Consider the following 22570-nt stretch of genomic DNA (forward strand, 5'->3'; position numbering starts at 1 on the left):
TATAAAGATAAGCTTCAAGTAGATTTGAATAAATCACTAAACAAAATGTCAAAACGTATACGGCCAATAACTATAGGCTATAATGATGTTGATGTATAAATATATTAAATTAAAAAGTGTAGATAACTCTGATGCAGCCTACGGTCTACGCCTTACAGGTGTTATAAATGTTAATAATATTTATTTGTTTTCGGGATTTCGATTAATGTAGATAAAAAAAAAATTGCTTAAACACGAACTGTATAATTAAGTTTTAAATAACGGCATGAAATATTAATGTATTCTTTTTTACATGACAAATAATGCTTAAAACAACCTTTTTAAAATTCGCATCACGAACACTGTTTCAACGTTTGAGACATAATCTATGTATGAGTATGGACTATAGACATACCATATAAACCCTGTCCCAGCACAATTTTATTGTATTAATGTAATTCAAAAAATATATGTTTATTTATAATCATCATTTTTAACACATGATGTCAATTCTGATCATTATACGTTGGTTATACACGCGGTCGTAGGTTTGTACATATTTTATAGTTCGTTGATTCACGCAATATCTTCTTTCGCGTTTATTAATTCGCGTGTCGTAATTAGCCCGAAGGAAATATTGGCACACTGGATCGATGTACTATATTTCTATCACACTATTTTATAGTTTATACTTTAATTTTTTACCGATGTACATATATATAAATATTATACTCATTTTTCGTTTGATTTAAATAGTTATATACTTATATAGATAGCTAAGTAAAGACGTGTATAAACTATTTTTGTACACAAATAATATTATTATATAACTACCCGAAAAGAAGTGATCTGATGAAGCTTCACTTCATGTTCACATATTATATAATTGTTTCCTATATAGAATCAATGTAATAACAATTCCCAAAATCTCCCCCTCCCCCAATTATTTTATCGATTTTAACTGGTCAGTTTATTTATGCCATATGATATATTTTAATACATTATGGATTTATTTGTATTGAAGTATAATTATTCTGTTAATTAAATTATTTTATTCGATCTCCATACTCGTCGTTGTCCATAAACATGCGTATTGTAAAATTAATAAAGTTTAATAAACGTTTAGTGGACTAGTGGACGCGCGATGAAGTGGTGTTTGTATATAATACAATTAATAACTACATTGTAACCAGTAGAGTTTTTTTTTTTTTTTTTAAATATAATTTATAGTTTATACAAGCATTGTTGGCTAATCATTATTATACAAAAACTAGTAAACTACTAAACCGTTGTTGGAATAACATAACATAATTTTGAATATTTCCTAATAAATATTAACTATGATGTCACTAAAATAAGTGTATAAACGATTGCCTAACTGACTAAGTTTCGATGGTTCAAATTTTAACATTCCAATCGACCGTATGTATTACATTATTCTAATTAAAAACGTGTATTGAGCCTCCCAAAAATGCGTAATGCTTTCAACTGACAATTTATATATATTATCCATTAAATAAATATTAATAAAAATTATAATAAATAAATAAAATCGCTTTCGAAAATACTATGGTGACAATAGAGTTAAATTACTCAAAATCAAATTTTTATTTAAAAAAATTGAATACACAATGATGTGAACTTAATATTTCATAATGACCTTGAATAAATAAAGAATTGACCTTTATATTTTTCTTAATAAAATTGGTGACCGCAATAACAAGTTTTGGTTTTTAAACTCTGACCTAAATTTATAATTCTAATGCAGAAGCAAAAATATACTTGTCTAAAAATGTGAACCTACTTGTATATCTATTATTGCAAAATACAGTATTTTTTTTTTAAAGTATTTAAATAAATATATTAATATTTATGTATTATATTTAAATAAAGTATTTTAATTAAAGCATTTAAAGTTGAGATGTGCTGAGTACTGACCACAATATTTTTCGGTGCACTTTACTCATCCTCAAATGCTTTAAATGTTTCAAATAAATTTAATAATATTTACCAGTATAGTTTTTTTCGTTTATTTGGAAACATTTTATAAGCTATAAATAAATAAAACTTTTCTTACTATATATTTTCATATCTATTTATAAATCAACTTTAATAAGATATTCTGCTTCGTAGTATGAAACTAAAACTATAGATTATTGTTAAAAAACCAAAAGTTTATTATGTGTTCAACATACTATGAGGGTGAAAATAATCAGGCACCCAATATAAAATGTTAGGGTATTGCATAACGCGTTTTTTTTTCTAACGGGTTAGGTTATCAACCAGTAAAGTGTATTATAAATTATAATGCAGTTTACATTACAATATATAATATATGAATGTACCTATATAGTAGGTATGATTTCAATAATATACAACATTAAATATCATTGTGAGAACTATTATTATAATTGGTAGTTATATAATATATACAATACGTCAAGTACATATATTATAAAATGCACATAAAAAATACAATTAAAAAAGAGTACTCGTCAAAAAACGTCCTAATATACCTTATTATAAATACCAGTTTTAGGTACATATACTATTTTCGAGTGAAATATCGACAAGTACGCCATAATAAAAATACTATATTATAATATATTACAGACAACCATTGCCCCAGCACCCACACCAAGGCACTTTTTCCGTACCCTCACGACCGGTAATGCTCAGCTTTCGTCGACAAATCGTACTTGTATCGCTGTCCGCATCCTCGCCCCCATCAGTCCGGGACATGGACCCGCCACGGTGCTTGATTATGGTGTCCCGCCGGAATCCCATAAGAGACGTTCTCCGCCGACCCCTGAGCGGCGATTCGGACGGGCCCGAAGCAGCCGTTGGTGGACCACTGTCACGATCGTTTGTCGGCACTGCTTTCAATTTCTTAGGTGACCCAGCCGCCTTGGAGTTAGTTGACGACGACGTCATTGCCGCTGTTCCTGCCGTTGCAGTCTTGGGTTCCACTATTGGTTGACTGGTGATTGCTGTAGTTTTTGAATCCGACAACGGAAATCTATATAAAATATTAATAAATGCGCATTAACTAAATGATTAAACTATCAAGCATATCATGATCACCCCCATTTTATTCTTTTAACAGTGAATTTATTTAATTTCTGATTTCTAATTTTGGAATTTTTTTTTCTGAGTTAACTTAAGTCTAAAACATAATATTTCCATGTTTAAAATATATATTTTTGCACCGTTTGAGTTATGTGATCATAACATTTTTTTATTAATGAAAACCATACTTTTTATTTACCGTAAATTGCGAAGTGGATGATTTTTAAAAAATGTTTATGTACCTAAATCAAAAATCTAATTCGTAGTTCCTGAGTGATTCGAATCAATAATACACTATGGATAATAATCTTTGAACATGGTTTTACAAAACTATAAAATATATATAATATTTAATCTAGCGTTTATTATGCTTAGATAATTTTAACAAAATATGTTAATGTTGATAGATAATTATAAATTTCTAAAATTTGGCGCCAGTTAGTTCAATAGTTTCAAAGCTAACCGGAAATTAAAAAACAAATAATAGTTTTTATATAACATCTATATAAATATTAAAATATATACAAAGAAAATATTATATTTTATACAAAGAAAATATTATATTTTATTGAACTTTTTTATAAATTAATAAATTATATTTTGTGGAGGAAGTGGTTAAATCTCTAATCTTATGAAAAATTGTCGACTATAATATTATGTAGATATGTTTGTAAGAACTGACTCAACAACAAATGTGGCTTCTTGTTAAGGTTAGTATTACCGATAAATCTTATATGGTATACTGAGTAGTTTGGATAATGTATATAATTACTATCAGTATTTCAATATAGTAGTGATTATTGAATTTCACAAGTAAGAGTGAAACGGATAGGCATCTAAATGGATTTATTGTCTGTAGATTTGAAATTTAATTAACAAGACTCAGTAGAAATTGTAATTTAATAACACTCTAGTTATCGTTTGTACGACGTTAGATGCTGTAGAAATGGTTAATAATATATTAATATATATATATATATATATAAGATTCAAATATTCAATTAAAGATCGAATAATAATTGTTATCGGTGTAAATTATAATAACTACTTTTTCAAAATTCAATTGTTATGTATTGTGTTACTCCAAAACAATATTTTGCTTTGGAAAAAAGAAACCAGAAATTCATTTTATTATTTAAAAAAAAGTAAAAAGTGTAAAAAATAATAACGATGAAAATAGTTAAAAATATATTTTTTAAATGACGCGAAAAAATATTTTGAAAAACGTTAGTCCTTCTGTGTTAGATGAATGATGGATCAACCACTTTCTATATAATATGAAGTACCTATATAAATTAATCAACATTTGATATTTTTTTTAAAGTATATTATCATATAGTTTCAGGTTATGAAATTAAAAATATAGATTGCTTTATAAATTAAAAATCGATAATGTTTTAACTATTCCTTGGTAAAAAACAAAGAAGAATTCTAATATACTGTAAAATGTTAGATTTTTCGGTTTCTTTGTGTTATCATCCTCCCTTATCTGTTTTCTCTCTTATTTCCTAAAATCAATAATTAACTGTAGAAATAAAGCTCTATGTTAATATTTTAATAATAAAAAACATAGGATTGCATACTATTAGGTTATAATATACTTTAGAAGTACAGTCTGTATTGTGTAATATCTTAAATTTTTCAAAAAAATAAAACTGTAGATTTTCAAATAATGGATGATCGCAGTTAAAAAAAATAATCGCCCTATTGAGATGTATATAATCATGTTATGACGTACAGTATTATATAGGTTATAATATATTATAATGTACTTGAATCCATTCCGAACAGATACCGCGGTCATCGCGGTCGTAGTGTTGGACCCGACGTCGACGCCGTCGCCACTACCGCGGCGGGGCTCATCGCCGACTTCGCCAGCGCCACCACTGTCCGCGCCGCCACCGCCGTTTTTGTCATCACAACCGTGGTCACTGGACGACGCCGACGCATCGGCCATTTTCAAGTTCAACTTTATCTGAGATCTGAACGACTTTCGCCGGGCGATGCTGTTCATCGTGCCCGTTTCGTGCTCGGTTAGCTGCCTGACGATGACTTTGTCCGACCCGAACCACAAGTACCTGGGCGCACCAAGCGTCGGCCGGACGCGCACGTAACGCTCGCCGCCGGCCGTCCCACACCTGGCAGTCTTCCTCTCCACTCCGCCTGTCGAGCGAATAATACAATAATAGGTACGCATTATCGCAAGCCAACGAGCTATTTATAAAACGCCGACAAAACCGTTATAATAATATTATTATACATGTTCACACATATTATATATATATATATGTAACAGGGTAATTCATCAAGCACGCAATTTTCGAATAGCCCCCATATTTTCCAGATCTACTCATCTCTTGATCTATGGACCTATTATCCTTAGTACAAAATGTTATATAATTTAAGAACTACTTGTTGTAAGTTCGATTTTTATACACAAACATTTCGTTTTATACGATAATTTATTGGCAATTAATTTACAGTAAAAAAGAGGGTACTCACTTTAAAAACATAAGTTTCTATCCTAAAAGATACTTCTTATTATAAGAAGAACAAAAATATCTTAAAATTTAAAAATTTATGGTCTTTAAGTATGTTTAAAAATTCTTGCAAACATCGTATTGTTTGATAATTGTATCATTGGAAAAAAGAAGGGTGCAGACCATGCTTGATAAATTACTTTGTATACATTATATGTAAATAAAAACATATAAAAATATATTAGTCTGTATTACATCATATTTACACGATACCTTTAGATAATATTGTAGCTTTTAAAATAGGTATCATAATAGCCAATAGGTATACGTTATAGGTTATTACAAATCACATAACAATTCCTATAAGGGTGGGTACTAACTCGCGTCAGTCGTAGATATTATTTATTTAAATTATAGTCGACGACTAAAACATTGCGTAGGATTTTATCGTTGGAATCTGAATTTAAATAAAATAACATTTTATGAGTTTTTAAGTGAGTATAATATTTAATTGTTGTTTCATGATGTTAAATGTCGTTTCTTGGGGGTCATAAAATAATATTTAATATTTTAAAATAACACATCAAAGAAATTTTAATTAGAAAACGAAAAAAATGTTCCTAGGAAGTAATAATTTATGTCGAATAAGGCATTTTTCAATATAGATGTGTTTACTGTTTAATATAAATAATAACAATAATAATAATAATAATTCAAAAAATGTATAATTAACGCAGTTATAAAATACAGAATATTTCACAAAGGATAAAAATAAAAGAATTGAGAATAAATTTATAACTTTATTTATATATAAAAAATTTAAGATTTTTTTTCGGATCACATAGATAAACTTGAAGTACTATTGTAAAGCCTATTATAAATAGGCTTGAAGTACTTAATGGGTATGACTGATCTAGTTATCTAGACGGATAATATACGGTCCCATCATTATGTCGTTAGAATAATGATACTAATGTAATATTTATAATGGATATAATTTTTAGATATGATCTTGTAGTGATATAAATTATCAAACGAGAAAATAATGCTAATAGTTTGTATATTTTGTAAACACCAAACTTAGCTCAAAGAATTATTTCCACCGCTGTTTTCAACTTGGCGGCCAACTGTATATTATACTCGTGTCCCTTTTATTTCAATCATCGATAACTTAAATAATATATATACGAAACGAAACTGTTGGACGATATTTGATACAAAATAGTGTTCGTGCGTTAACAAACTTATAAATAGATGTAGCAGGTTTATCGTTCAATACGAATTATAACAAAATGCCGGAAAGGGACATATGTAAGCTAAACACGTATGAGAAAATCAGTCGAACGAATTATAAATAATTGCGTTAAACATATACTATAATATATTACATGTTATGTCCGTTTTATGCGGAAGTTCGTCGAAACAAAACAAAACAACTTTTTTTTTATCGCTTACGTAGTTATTGTTGACAGACGTAAATATTAAAACGCATTTAATATTATTATTAAACGTGTACTGTATTATACTGATTACAACCATAAATCGAAATCGCAAATCTAAAAACCACGGTTGTGATGATAATATTATTTTAACTAAAGTGCTTGTCATATTCCAAGTGGTTTCTTCTAAAGACGACATTATTTAATAACGCAACGCTCATTCGACAGAAAATTAATATGCGTATGGACATTGGACATAGAAGATAATCGAGGTAGCCGGGAGGGACTTAAAGTCTTAGCTTTTTGTCAGTTAACGTGATGTTATCCAAAAGGGTACGTCGAAATCAATTATAAATTACGTTACAAGAAGTTACCGAAACTTTATAGTGTCTTCAGCTAAATATAAGTTTTAGGGAGACAGTAATATTAATAATATTAATGTATCATGTCTGTTCATATAGAAACTCGACCGCTTTAAAGGCTAAGTAAAGTATGCAAATATAGTTGATATACATAGACAATATACTTTTATAGGTATTGTCACGATATCATAATAATAAATCGATTTCCGCCGATCGTACGTCGCAGATCCGCTCATAAAATATATTATAGCTGTATTATTATTATTATTATTATTATTGGCTAATTCATCTCATTACCGATGATCGTGCCGTATTTCTTGAGACATTTCAGGACGTCTTTGTCGGCTACAGTGTCCGGCACGCCCGTCAGCGACAGGATTACAGCACCCGCGCCAGTGTCCATCAACAGCACTGGCACGTCACGGATTCCGAATGACGTGTGCAGCGCCCGTTCCAAGCACTCGGCGTTTGCGAACGTCATGTAACATCTGTCGTCTGTCAAGCACACCGTTCGCAACTTGTCTCTGAGCTCAACGTCCTGTATGGCGTCGATCACTTCGTCCACCTGTGTATATTATACATAAAATAAGATTATAATATAATATCGTAGTAATTCTGCAACATGGACGCAATTCTGACCCCCTCATCCCCGCGTAGGCATAACTTTAAATCTCGGTGACCCCAAACCGGCAAACTTTTCTCTCGTCTGTCACGAATAATTTATTTTTTTCCATTGGTACGCTATATAATCTTTTAAGTAGCCCGAATATTGTTTACGTCGTCGTAAACATTGAAAACGTAGGTATAAGTACATATCTATGGGTATATAAATACTGCGACTGTGTATTTGCTATAATATATCTAATGGTTAGAATTTAAGTATTTCAAAATTGTTTTAATGGTAGCTTAAAGTGACACGAATAATAATAACGCAAATACAGTTTTCATTATCTATCATAACAAACGTTTTACGACTCAAAATAGGATAAAAATTGTCATAACTATACAATTTACTCGTAAATATTTTGAAGAATTTTATTATATAAAAATAAAGTATTAATTTTAATTTTGTTTTCCATTGTACAATAGGTATAGAAATGGCTTGACTTATGATCACTTACAACAGTATAATATTGTATAATAATATATGTCTATTGTATTCCCAAGGTTTAGGTTAGTCGTTGGTTGCATAGTCAAAAATTTGGTTTGAACTAATCTTATATACAATACGTTGTATAAAAAAACAGCGAAAGATACTTATTTGAAAAAACAGCATAAAAATCTTAGTACTATTCCAAAATAAGAAGTGTATATACTATATAAGTGTAACTAAAAATTTCAAAAAAAAATTCAAATAAAGGTACCTGTTAAAATAATTTACCGCTCTTAGAAGCTATACTAATTTAAATTAACTAATTAAATATAATTTTATATTAATAATCATTTAAAAAGTTAACCATTCATTTTGATCAGGACTTTAATTTCAAACATTTGTAAAATAATTAAATTCATAATTTTATATCACTATAATGCAGTCGCATTCAATATCTTCTAATTTATAATATAAGTTATAAAGACGTATGCAATTATTATATTATACAGACGACGATTGGTGCTAGCATTTGTTTATATTTTCCGCATTCACATTTACAATAATAAACTATAAATAAATATTGACTGTAAGTTTAATGGTGTGTTTGTTTTCCAAGTAGTTTTCATATTTTATGGCGTAAATATAGGCAGTAACACCATGTAGAATAAAACGTGTGCAGTTTTAAATAAATATAACTAATAGGTACGACGTAAGCCGTACAGAGGTCTATATTATTATGATAATATTTACTCAACACTCAAATATACCAAAAACAATAATTGCCAATATTTTTTTTTTTAATTCACTAGTAGTTTTTATTTCAGTTTTTAAGTTTTCACTGTCCGGTGTTATTGGAGCAATATAACTATGTGGAGAACCGTGTTCTGTTTGTGTACTGGGTAGGGGTTAGAGGATTTTTCGATTCGAATAAGATAAGTGTACTATAACCTAACCACTGTCGTCGACTTTCCGTTTAATTTACTATACCTACATTAAATAAATATTATATACATGTAATATATTGTGTATCATAATTCATAATAGTTGCTTAATTTTTGCTAGCCAATTCTCTATTATTTTATTTTGATATACATTTATACGCGATAATGTGCTACATTTGTGTATTTGATATATAAATTTATTAAACATAAGTTAAACAAGTGATATAATTTTTAAATTAATTAAATAAGTACTTGCAATATATATTTATGTCTAGAAATAAAAAATTGCGAATTTGTAATTTTATTATTTTGAAATATAAAATAAAATATACATTTTTGTGGTTCTGACATTTATAAAAGAATAATTATTTTTTATGTATAATTTATTAAAGAGGAAGTATTTTTTCTATAAAAAAAATGGCGCGATGGAAAATTTAAATTAAACAAAGTAGTTATAAATTAAACGGAAATTGGTTTAATGTTGTATTAGAAAAAAACAATAAAAAACGGTATAATGAGCAGTTATATTTTCTTTGCTCAAAATAGTTCGTTTAACCATTTAAATATTAAGAAAGTAATTTTAGGTTTTGTCTAACCACGTTCACATAACAAAAACAATACTAATACGTAAAACTAATTTTTTGAACATTAAATAAAATAAGTATGGACAATACTTTAAATACCAATACAGTGTACAAAGATAAGTAAGCTTTTCGTGTATTATATATATAAATATATATAATCTAATTATTATTTATCATACATAATATTTATTATATTGACAGAAAAAAATTATACTTAATGTTAAAATTGTTTTTTTGACAATAAATAATATTAAACCTATCTGTATTTAATTAATCAATTAGATACCTACCGCAGATGTTTGCACTTCAATTTTAATCGCTTAATGAATAATCATATTTCTTTAATATTTATAATAATTAATATTCATTATGCTCCGTGGATAAAATTGACGTTTAATTGCAATGTTATTTACAATATAAAAAAAAATATATTTTTTAAATTAATTTATTAATCATATTAATTATTTATAGAATATGCAAAAGTATGGTGATGAAAATTAAATTTTTAAGTTCGAAATCAATCAAAAACTGTTATCTTCAATCCGTATTTAATATAACTTATAATGTATTATTATCAAGAAAAATTTAAAATTCTATTTTCAGTTGTAAATTTAAATAAGCAATATTATACAATATTCAAACCAATCATAAGTTATCTAAAACTCTGCTGAAAATTTATTTGCATTTTGCAATATTTAAATAAATAATATATATAATAAAATAAAATGTATACAATGTAATATTAGTTAGATATTCATATAATATTTAACGTTGTTTTTTCTTTTGATACTATTGCGATCATAAAAATAATTAAATTTTAGTCAGACTACTATATTATACCAAATCATTTCAATTGCTATATAGTAAAGTATAATCTATTAATATTATCAAAGTAAACTATGATTAAAACAAAAAAGGGTTTTAATATATTCGTCTAGGCAATTGAATTTTTAATTAACAAAAAAGTATTAACATTTTTACAAATAACGGCAAACAAAATTGCTTAAGCATTTTTTAAATAAAAATGAATTATTTTTATAATATATGCTAATTATTACGACAAATATATAATACATTAATTAATTTTATAGTAACTAGAACGTATTTATCATAATATGTATTCTAATCATTTTGAGATTATATTGTTATTTAGTATTACGAAGTAATAATCTCTACGAACTAATTTTATTAACGGTAAACGCCTAATATTAATATTTCGTCATATAATTTATGCTTTATCTTTTCTAAACTCAAACACATATGTATTTATATATTGTCTGTATTTTAACTTCAACTTATAGTTTTCGTGTTGTTCGAGGACAGTCGATGATAAGTTTTGTGTTTTAAAATAATACTGTGTTTTTTTTTTCTAGCAGTTGAACACTTTTTAATAGACTATCAAAACTTTAAAAAGTTTTTTGCAGCTCCATTAAAAATTGAGAATTGAACACAGATTGTGCTTTATATATAATAGTGGTAACTTTTCAAAGTTCCTGAGAAAATCGATACAGGAATAGAAGCAATAGAAACCGTGTCTAAAAAAATATTGACCATATTTGGGGTTGTAAATCTAGGTTTGATTGTCAAGCCATTTTTTGTACGTAGGTTTCTATGAAATATCATTGGTTTCAAATTTAAAAACAATCGTATTCGGGGTTATGACTTTCAGTGGTTTGAAAATACCCATTCTCACATCACATCAACTATCATATCTCACCTTTTTTTTTTAGATTGGACAACGGTTTGTCAAAAGTGCAGTTTTGGTATCTAAAATGTTATTATTAATTTTTCAAAGTGCATAATAAAATAATAGAGAAAGATAAAATATATTTACTGATGGCTATTTATTGAATTGTATCAAATTATATACACCTATAGGGAGGGTTCTGGACGAGTATATTATAAGTTATAGGCTACTACATTGTTACACTAAATATACAGTGTAACAATAAACAGTTTATATCAAATTACTATAATTTAAAATGAATAAATAACTATTTAATTTACGAATATAATTTTTATAAGTCCATTAAAAAAATGAATTAAATTGTTATACCATTTTATACTTTCATTGAAAATAAAATTTCCATAAAAATAAGGAAGCACTAGAGTAAATAAAATGTAAAACAAAGTAAATACATGTATATTCTTTATTACTTAAATACATAGTAATTTTCTTTCAATTTAGGATAAAAAAAATATTATTTCAATATAATTGTTCTTTACATAATATATAAAAGACTTAAATCATTAATTAAATTAGCTTCAGTTTTATAATTGCACGATTATTATATATGAATATGAATATGTTGTCTGTGTTGATTTATTTAATACGGAAAAACAATTTCATAAAATTATAACGTTTATGCAATTTTATATATTTTTTTAAATGTTTGCTAAGTGTTAATTATAAATATCACGTTATTTAGACGAATAATATTATAATATAAAAAATATATACTACATCTGCAATAGAGTCGTGACTCAATGAAACGATAATATTACAAGATATACGGTATTTTCTTTTATATGATTTTAATTTATAAGTAGTTTCACTTGTTTGATGTAGTAATAATTAATATTAGTTTTTAATTATATCGTTATGTGATAGCAGACACCACATAAATAAATAGTTTAATATTATATCTTAAAAGTTATTTTTTCTTTTTGAACTACAGATCGAAAATAATGAATAGGTACAATATTTTATATAATAAATATTATATACCTACGCAATACATTAGTCTTCTTACTTCAAAGATTGTAATTTATTCGATTCCCATGTAGCGTCCTATTTTAACTACTATAATAAAATACAAATTGTAAAAATGTGCATTTATTTTATAACATTAAAACGAGCTTGTTATAAAATAGTACTTAGTAAGTTGGATATTTGTTATCACTCCGCCACCAGGCGTACATCGTTCTCGGACATTTTTTATCTATCATAACTAAACTTTAAAATATCATTAAACAACAATAATAATAATATACTGATTATTATTAATTGGAGTACATTTGATAATAAATATTTCATAATTAAACTTGAACAAACAAAAAATAAGACGAAATCCTAATGGTCCTATAATCTTAATTTCTTTTACATTGTCACGTTTTTAATTTGTTTTATCAATATGTTTTTGTTGTACGATTTGAATGAAATATTACAGTGAATAACTTAATATAATTAATTTTTAACAATATTTTTCGGGTGTTTGTAAGTTTGTAAGACAGGTTTTTCTTTTAACACAACAGCGATAAATCTACCTCGTACTAACACTACTAACATCGCAATTGTATAATAAAATACAATTAAACGTTTTAATTGAGAAGTATTTTACCCTTTTACTCTAAATATTTCACGTATTACACTTACCTAGATGTTAGATATTCAGATACAGGGAAATTTCGATCATAAACTTTGAATTTTGGGATTAAAGGTTGCCGGCGAACTCTCTTGTATTGGGCCAATAAATTGTAGTGTATGCGATATGGTGGAGAGGGAGAGGATGATTACAAACAAGTATATGCTCAACGTCGGGCAACGATCTATATATTACGAAAAATACGAAAATATAAACCGTTTTGGCTAAATCTACATAAATATATGGTAATGTATGTAAAAGTTGATTTCTTATTTAAATTAGTGTAATATGCTTCTGAGGATCAAAAAACTGCATATGTGTAGACGTAAGGTATTGGGACCTGTATTATATTATGTTTTACGGGTTTAGTTTTATTTTTATTTTTTATCTCTTACTAATCCTCGTTACAACTTATCGTAAAAATTATGTACTGTGGCAGCGTACACTTGGTTTAACAATTACAAGCTGTGTGTAGGTTCGGGAAACACTTTACGCAAATGGGAGGACAAACGCACGGCGATGCGTACATAATTTTCAGTAAACAATTTTAGTCGCTCTGTATTAGACACAACTTAATATTTATTTCAAAATGATGTTATTTTAATAATACTCGTCCGTGGGTCGACTTGCAATATTTTATACGGAACACATAACAATAACCACGATAAAAAGTGTGCGGGACAGGAACCGACGAACCGTCGTCTTGTGCATTATTTATTTAACCCTCGTATACAATATTTTATACATATATAATATGATACGTTCATATATTCACAGCGGACAAGTAAGTTTCGCCGTACACGCATATTATACGAGTTTCGTCGTATACGTATACGCATATAGTTAAAAGGACATCCGAAGAAAATCGGTTCACCCAGAGTGCACAACGTATCTGAACTTTCCTCCGAAAGGGCAGTAAGGTTTAAATTATTAATATCACTCAAAAATAATATTTTTTATATTCGAATTGTATCAAATATCAATATATCAATTAATTGTTTAATATGTATTATAACGTCTTCGTTCAAAATCAATCGAATTAAATTTATATGCTTAAAACGGGTCTCTTCTATGGAATAGTTGTTATATAGTGCAACATTCTAACCCTCTACTTCCGAGCTTGTAGATGGAGTATAGATATATTTTTTATATACGCGTTTATTTTTTAACTCAACACCGAAAATGTACACTGTATAGTCATAAAATCGTTTTTGTTTTTAGTTTTCCCCAGACGGTTTTTTCTGGACTGTTTGTACAGCGTATATTTTGTACAAAACGCGTGTCGCGATACATAAAAACGGACTGTATTGAGTATATTGAGTCGTAAACGCTCGCGGCCGGAAACATGGGCGTCTGTGACGGGTACAGACTGCTAGAGAAACGAGCGTAAGTCGAATGAAAACACGCCGACCGATACAAAAAACAACCGACGAATTTAACCTGCAAATGCCAAAACACGTACGTCAAAATAAACTGTATAATTAATTATATAAACTCAATTATAAATATTTATGCAAACGTGCGCGGTGGCGATGAACTTCCGTATATTTACGGTGGCACGTGGACTGGAGAGCGGCGAGCGAAATTTCTGCGAGGACATTATTTGCTTGACGTCTATTTTATAGATGAAGTCTCTATTATAGCTTTATACGGTTTACCGTGATGTATTATATTTGATATGCATAGGCGCAAATAGCGTTTGAGATTTAGATAGATTTTAGATTTCATAACAAGGTATGAAATAATTGGTCCGTTCGTTTGATATTAATTAGTAGCTAGGTCTTACTTACCATTTTGTCAATATTCACTATATTCTCGTTCATATTATAATAGCTTATAAGGTTATAGGTCGAATCTAATTTAGTGATTTCCATTTAATATTAGTATTCATAATTCGAAACAAAAAAACTAGGAATAAATTTAACTAAAGTTGTATTAATATAAATATTTTAATACTACAGTTGAATAAATACATAATTTTAAAATGGTTATATTCAAAGCAAATTCATATTATATTATATCTATTATTGAAAAATATCAAAATTTTAGTATTTAATATCTGTTTATAATAACTAATATTAAAAAATAAGTGCCAAAATATTATAATATAAAAATTACCAAATTATTTTTAAACTCTACGTGGAGTTGAAGTTTATTGTACTGCATTAAAATGTGTTCAGAAACTGAGGAAACATGCTAGTAGAGTAAACGTTTTTCACTTATTTTCTTTTAAAAAAACATAATATATTTATTTAAATATAAAATATGAATAGACGTTATAAAAGTGTATACATATAATTGAGTTAATATTATACCATTTATACCTATCCTTATAGTAATTGATATTTCACTACTAAGGATATTTATAGTAATGCAATATATTTCTATTATTATATTATTGTACATTCAAAGTACGTTTATTTTGTGAGTTCCATTGTGCATTTGTCAGATCAATATTGGAATACGTACTTGTTCTTTGGGACTCTAGCGCAGCGATGACTTCTTGTGAACTTGAAAGAGTTCAATGTAATCTTTTGAGGATTGTCAACTATATGTATTTAAAATTGTTTTCTTTCCTCTCAGTATTATATTCTACTGTGTACTCGTTTAATTTTTGTAACCAATCGTGAGCAAAAAGCTAATTTAGCTTTTTTTTTAATTTAGTTAATAGCCAAAACCTTTCTCCTATGTGTATAATAATCTTAAATTAATTTAAAGGATTTTCTCGCATATCTTACATCGTTCTATTTTATTCCTATTCATCCTTGTATATGTTATGATACTACTGCAAATTGATCACTCGGGGGTTACAAATTACAAGTTAATTCGGAACTATCCTTCAATTTTTTTTTTTTAAATATTATAACTGTTTTCAATTTAATTATTAATTGGTATTTAATGTATATATTTTTACTTCAACTTAAAATTGTATCATTGTTTTTTATACTATTGTTGTAATAAAAAAATAATTAAACTTGAAAAAAATGCTGTAAAGGCCCGAAGTTTGACCGGTAGTGCATAATATTTCTGTACTCTTTCTAAAAATACCATTCCCTTCCCTCCGCCTATACTTCCGTCATATTTACTTCATATCATTTATATGTAAACACGCACACACACAATATAGGTACTTACCGTCAGATCGTGCAGTTGACGGTTACTCCCGGTGTCAAAACACGCGGTGTGCGGCTGCAGCACCGCCGCGTCCAGTTGCGATGAAAAGGGTTGTTCGCCGCGCTGCACCGGGTCCTCCTCTCGTTGCGGCTGCGGCTGTCGGGTGCGACCACCGTCCTGGTGGTCGGGGTCACCGCCGTCGCACCCGACACCGCCGCCGGTCGCCGGTGAGTCGGCCGTCACTGCAGCGGCGCGTCCCTCCCGGCCGTCAGCGGTCGCCGTCGTCGTGCAGTCGGTGTCGGTGACAGCGTCCCGTAGAGGGTTCGCCGCCGCACCGCTGACGGTGACATGACGGCGTTCGTTAATGATATGATTATTAATCTCGTGCCGGTCGTCGACACCCTGAAACATGCAATCATTGAACGTATATATAATTTTCGTGGTCTGTACGGCGGTGCAACAAACAGTGTCATTTAAAAGGTTGTGAGTTGAGAGAAGGTAAAAATATATTATATAAACCGTGACATAGTGCTTGTAATTATATATATATATGGTGATTCGCCAAGCATGGTTACTCCCATTTTTTCTCAATAATGGATTTAATCGAATTCTAAATTTTGGAATTTTCAAGCAATATTTTAAGGAACCCGCTTACTTTCAGTCTTGAGATTTTTTGTATTTGAAGGGTATATTGTGAATGTACAATATTTTGTTTTTAAAGTGAGAACCTTCTTTTTCTACTGTAAACTATTTAGCAGAAACCTGTAAAGTGTTTTGAGATATTTAACTTTAGGGTTATAGATCCATCATAATGGGTTGGAAGTATAGGGTTAAATATTTTTATAATTAATATTAATCTATCAACTCTTAAAATCTGTAAAAATGGTTCAAGTATAATACACATTATAGACCTAATATTAAAGATTACCTATTTTAGGTTTTGTAAAACCATTTTTAAATACTATAATTATCCTAAATATAATATTTGGAAAAATAAATGTATTCACATGCGTATCTTAAGTATTTTGAATTATTGTACTTTAGTCAAATATATTTATAAAAGAAATACAGTACATAACACAAAGTAACTTTTCCGAACACTGAGTGATTAAACGTGTAGGGTATGTCAAAAGTAATTTTCACGGCTCCGAACTATACGCAACATGTCATACATGACTATATGTTTGGCAGTATCATAGTCTAAAAGCGTTCAAGGAAAATTAAATTATTACAAAAACAAGTAGTTTTCTCGAAAAATACTTAAATAAAACTAAACGAGGATTACGTTCAGAGCGTCGAGATTAAAAACATATTATTATAAATTATTTTTTTGCTAGCAATACACAGAAATGTAATAACTACTTTCATTGTTATTATTATATACCCTCTAGTCGGATGTCAACCGTAAAAAAAAAAAAAACGTGTTTATGTGAACATTTACATTTTACAAACCATCCACATTTCCGGTATAAATACTACTTGTCTGTTGCTATTCTACAGACTATTGATATTCATCATAATAATTCAAATTACTATTCATGCAGTGGTGACATTTGAATTAACAAATAAAAACGTTTATACTTAAGGCGTATAATTTAAACATCGTATTCACCTATACGTATTTACATATTGTGCAGTCACGAATTCCGTCAACAATCGGAGGTTGGTACAACATTCGAGTTCGAGTACATCACTGACGACTTCAAGTGAATGACTTTTGAGATTTTCGAAGACATGTACGTCGGAAAAATGCCACTTCTGTACGCGTACTTATGGTAGCAGTGACATGATATAAATAATAATTTATTTCCGTATGACACAATGTCGCTGCGCGTAAATTCAATCATTCCGGTCGGGATTTTTATTTGTTTAGTTTTTTCTTTATATTTGTTTTTGGGTGTGTATACACATTAGGGACTTAGGGTAAAGGTAAGTGCGTACAGTAATTGTTCGAAATTTAAGTACGTGCCGCAACAGCGTACTGCCGACTTGATAATATAGTTTTAAATTCTGTATAGAGAATGGAGCGTTGGTCTTTTGTTTGTTTAAAAAACGCATTTTGGGTAAAAAAATGTTAAACAAAATTACACGGCACACATTTTTTTTACAATTGGTCGAGTTCTATACATATACAAAATACATTGTTTATCAAACACCAAAAATTATATTTTAAACAGATAAAAAACGAAAAATTAAAACAAAATCTAAAAAAAAATGAAAACAATGGTCATTTAGTTAATATTTTTAACTATTTTAAAAGTTCAGGAACGAGTTATTCATAGATTTTAAATTTCAAATTATCTCAAGCGTATATAGTTAAATACAGCTTATTTAATTTCTATATATCCTTTTTAATTAATTGGATATTATATATAGTGATGATGTAAAAGAATGTCGACGTTAGGCTATTTTTATTTAAAAAGTATGTTCGTCGATTATTTTGATTTTTGATGTACCAACATTTTTGATCACTTGTTAACGGCTGTATAGTAGTATAGTACGGAATTTATGAGTATTTAAGACGCTAATCGCTGCAGATGGCAAAAAATCCATTAAACTGTCATTTCCGGGAAAAACGAAACAATAAATATTTTATGTTGTCACACTGTTCGTGTTCTTGTTCAGACGTAAATTAAAATTTATTGTACATCGTATAGAAGCTTATACAGACGTTTTGTACTGGGAAACTTTTAGTAATAATTTTCGAAATAACTATAAAATCATTTCTCGTTTATTTCGGTACCGAAAACGCTCGAAATTAACAATGCATAGTAGTGTTATTCATATCAATGATGCTTACCAGGAAAGTTTTTATATTTTTTACAATTATTTAAAGAATATTAAATTACATACTATCATGCTATATTATGCATATGTAATATACGGGTTGATTTACCGAGAATGCTCACCCCCTTTTTTCCAGTATTGCAGTTATTCAAAGTCTGATTTTTAGGACTTTTAAATATAATTTATATATTTAAAAAATATATCAATTTAATAATTCGCAGTAAAACTTCTTTGAAAAGCGAGAACTGTCTTAGTTTGTAATCAGAAGTTTTTACCATCACATAATACTGCTTGCAGTATTACAGGAATCTCTAAAATTTGAAATTATAGTCCATAAGTATTTTTGAAAATTTCAAAAACCAACATTTAAATAAATTCATTATGAAATGGAAAAATGGGGTGATCATGTTTAGTGAATCACTCGGTATATACTTGTCCCAAACTCCTGTAACGGGTGTATTTTGAATTATTTATATTTTAGAGACGTTCAAGTCAAAATATTTTAACGATTGCGTGTAAAAGAATAAACAAAGTGGTAAAACGCGATAACAGTATAGTCGAATATTGTAATATCGATCGAGTGAATTCGCATTTGGCTGGTCGTTGTAGCTGCGTGGGTATTATTATTATTATTATTTTGTTTTTCCTACAGTGTTGCGTAGGTATATTCCGTCAACATGATATCGAAAAGCAGGTACATACTACTGTTTAGTGTATATATTATTACAAAATCAGAATCACAACACGAACGTATGAATAATAAAAACGAGTCGAATTTCGTATTTCCGTAACAAGCGTGAACGGATTGAAATCAGGATCATATTATTATAGGTTGTTTTATATTATGAAATCAATATCGCGATACCTACACATGTAATCGTGAAATATATAATAAGTTGCCAATAATATGAGTGAAGATGCGGAACAAATACTATTGTGTAGGTATATACATACACACATATATATATATATAAACACTAAATGTACGCTCCAGTTGTATATATTTATATAGCCACGTGATATTGTATTTACAAGAGTTCCACTCTAAAACTACCCTATATAATAAAATATAATATTATCGTTACTGTAAAAATATGTTATGTAATTTCAATCCGATACAAGTAGCACTGAATATTTTCCGTTTGTTCGACACGCAAAGTTAAATAAAAGTCTCGTTCTGTAGTATTGTGTTTCATATTTTATATTATAAAAAGGTTCGAAACAAATGTAAGTATAGGCATAAACACCGACTGAACGCGATTCTATATATTTTAATATCACCCGTTATTCCAGGTGAGTGCTACTACTTGAATCATTTCTAAATGAAATTCGTGTGCATAATTCAATGTACATATATAATATGTACATAATGTAAACGACGTAGAATAAAGTGGTGTCGTTTAATAAACCGTTTATGGGTACGAATGTGTGCGATAAATCTAGATTTTTAATTAAAATCCGTTTGCTAATCAAATATGTACCGTGTCAAAGACGTGGACGATATATTATTTTATACTTAGAAAGAATGATTAATCTGTGTTATTCGCCAGAAGACGATAGTCTTATATTATTTTATATTAAACTTTCCGAGACGGCGAATTCCTCGCTATCAATCTAAAACCCACGACGACGCACGAGTAAAGGGGAAAACCTCATTTTTTTTCCAACCGACACCAATAATTATCATCCACACTACGACCGAGATTCGCAATCCCTGTAATTTAGATCGTGACATTTTCTAAATGTCGAACCCACATATATATATATATACGTTTACAGGTTACCCCGTCCATGTATAACGATCGGTTTGAAAAATAAAAATACTCGTAAGTCATAATCGATTGTATAGGTAACGTTAACAGTCGGTGGTCATTACTGGTTGATTAAGGTCGGAAACAAGGGGAAAAAACGAGATTGATTCTCCGACAAATCCTAAACACACAATAAGTATTAAACGATTCAAGCGTAAAGCTTTAACGATGCTGTATGTACGTCTTTTTATTACAGTGTACTAAGAATAAACTCCGTTTTACTTATTATATAAATATACCTACACGATTAGAGTTTATTATAATATCGAAAATACGATAGGCGTACACTGTAATAGTTTTATAAACCACTGCTTAATTGTTTATGGGAGGCAACTATTGTGAACATTTTTTGTACCGACTCGTATATAATTATGAACTACCTGATCACCGGACGCAATTAGTGTATATTATACCTTTTTTATTTACGTTAAAGATGGGAGGAAATTTGTATATTTTGGAATGCAACAGACACATGTATCAAAAAATACTTAAATTATAGGACGTAAGTAACATAACATAATAAATACCTGTATATTATTTAAATATAATTTCTGTAAAAAATGATTCTTTTAAAGTTATAAACACTGATTTTATCGACAATTTTTAACGTTTTTGAACATATATTTTTACATAATTTTAAATCATTATAAAACGATATTTTTAAAAATTATCATATTTTTTAGGTTTTTACTTTTTGAAAGAAAATAACACGCATTTTTGATTTCACATTCCTAAGGAAAATATTTTTTCTGAAAATTTCAATATCGATGCAAGAATTGACTAGACGATTTTACCTGTAAAGCTATTGGAGTTTGTGATATTAATTATTTAGATAAAATGAAAATACTTTTCAGTAATAAGTAATATCGTATCGTATATTATTAGTTTCTGTAATGAATGTTATAAAACAATTTCTCTATAATAGTAAGTTCATAGTAATTTCGTTACATTTTCAAACAATAAGATATTTAAAAAAAATATTTAAATATTTGTTGGTAATTTCCTAGTAAGTTCTGTATGTCTTATTTTAACTAGTTTGAAAATTTGAATGAATACAAACAAAAATATTATTTCACATCATCAGTCCTCTAAATAAATAAATAAACTTTGATATGCATTATACTATATTTACGTGAATTCAATAGTGCTTGTAGCCTTGTAGGTAGAAAAAATGACGAAATAGTTATTAAAGTAGGTAGTTAGGTACGTATATTTTTTAACACCCAACATTCATTTTTACTTTAAAATAACCATGATACAACGGTTTTTAAATAGAGCTTATTTCAATCTCCTGAGTTCCATTAATGGACAGGATTATAATAATGGATATTATTATCCACTTATCACATCACATACGAATGAATGCTGTATAATATAAATTATATACATCACGTTTCGTACTAATTAATTAATACTATTTGTTTTATGTATATAAATAACAATTTACATAATGTTTTTTTGATCCGTAAAAATTTCTATAAATTGTATGTCCAAAATATACATAATATAACACAATATAATGTTCAGATAGCAGTAAGCACGCCTG

General features: G+C 28.4%; 1 protein-coding gene across 2 annotated transcripts in view; it reads right to left on the minus strand.

Annotated features, from left to right (window-relative positions):
- Positions 1-2401: 2401 nt before the first annotated feature.
- Positions 2402-22570, minus strand: part of LOC113549731 — a 53239-nt gene continuing 33070 nt past the window's right edge. For both annotated transcript variants that reach the window (XM_026951179.1, XM_026951178.1), the window contains exons 6-9: positions 16448-16828; positions 7627-7894; positions 4821-5211; positions 2402-2998 (exon numbers count right to left, since the gene is read on the minus strand). In XM_026951179.1, coding sequence (XP_026806980.1) covers positions 2587-2998; positions 4821-5211; positions 7627-7894; positions 16448-16828 — 1452 coding nt within the window. In that variant the 3' untranslated portion in view covers positions 2402-2586. The remainder of the gene's footprint in view (positions 2999-4820; positions 5212-7626; positions 7895-16447; positions 16829-22570) is intronic.

The sequence above is a fragment of the Rhopalosiphum maidis genome, chromosome 1, assembly GCF_003676215.2.
Source record: "Rhopalosiphum maidis isolate BTI-1 chromosome 1, ASM367621v3, whole genome shotgun sequence".
Classification (NCBI taxonomy): Eukaryota; Metazoa; Arthropoda; class Insecta; order Hemiptera; family Aphididae; genus Rhopalosiphum; species Rhopalosiphum maidis.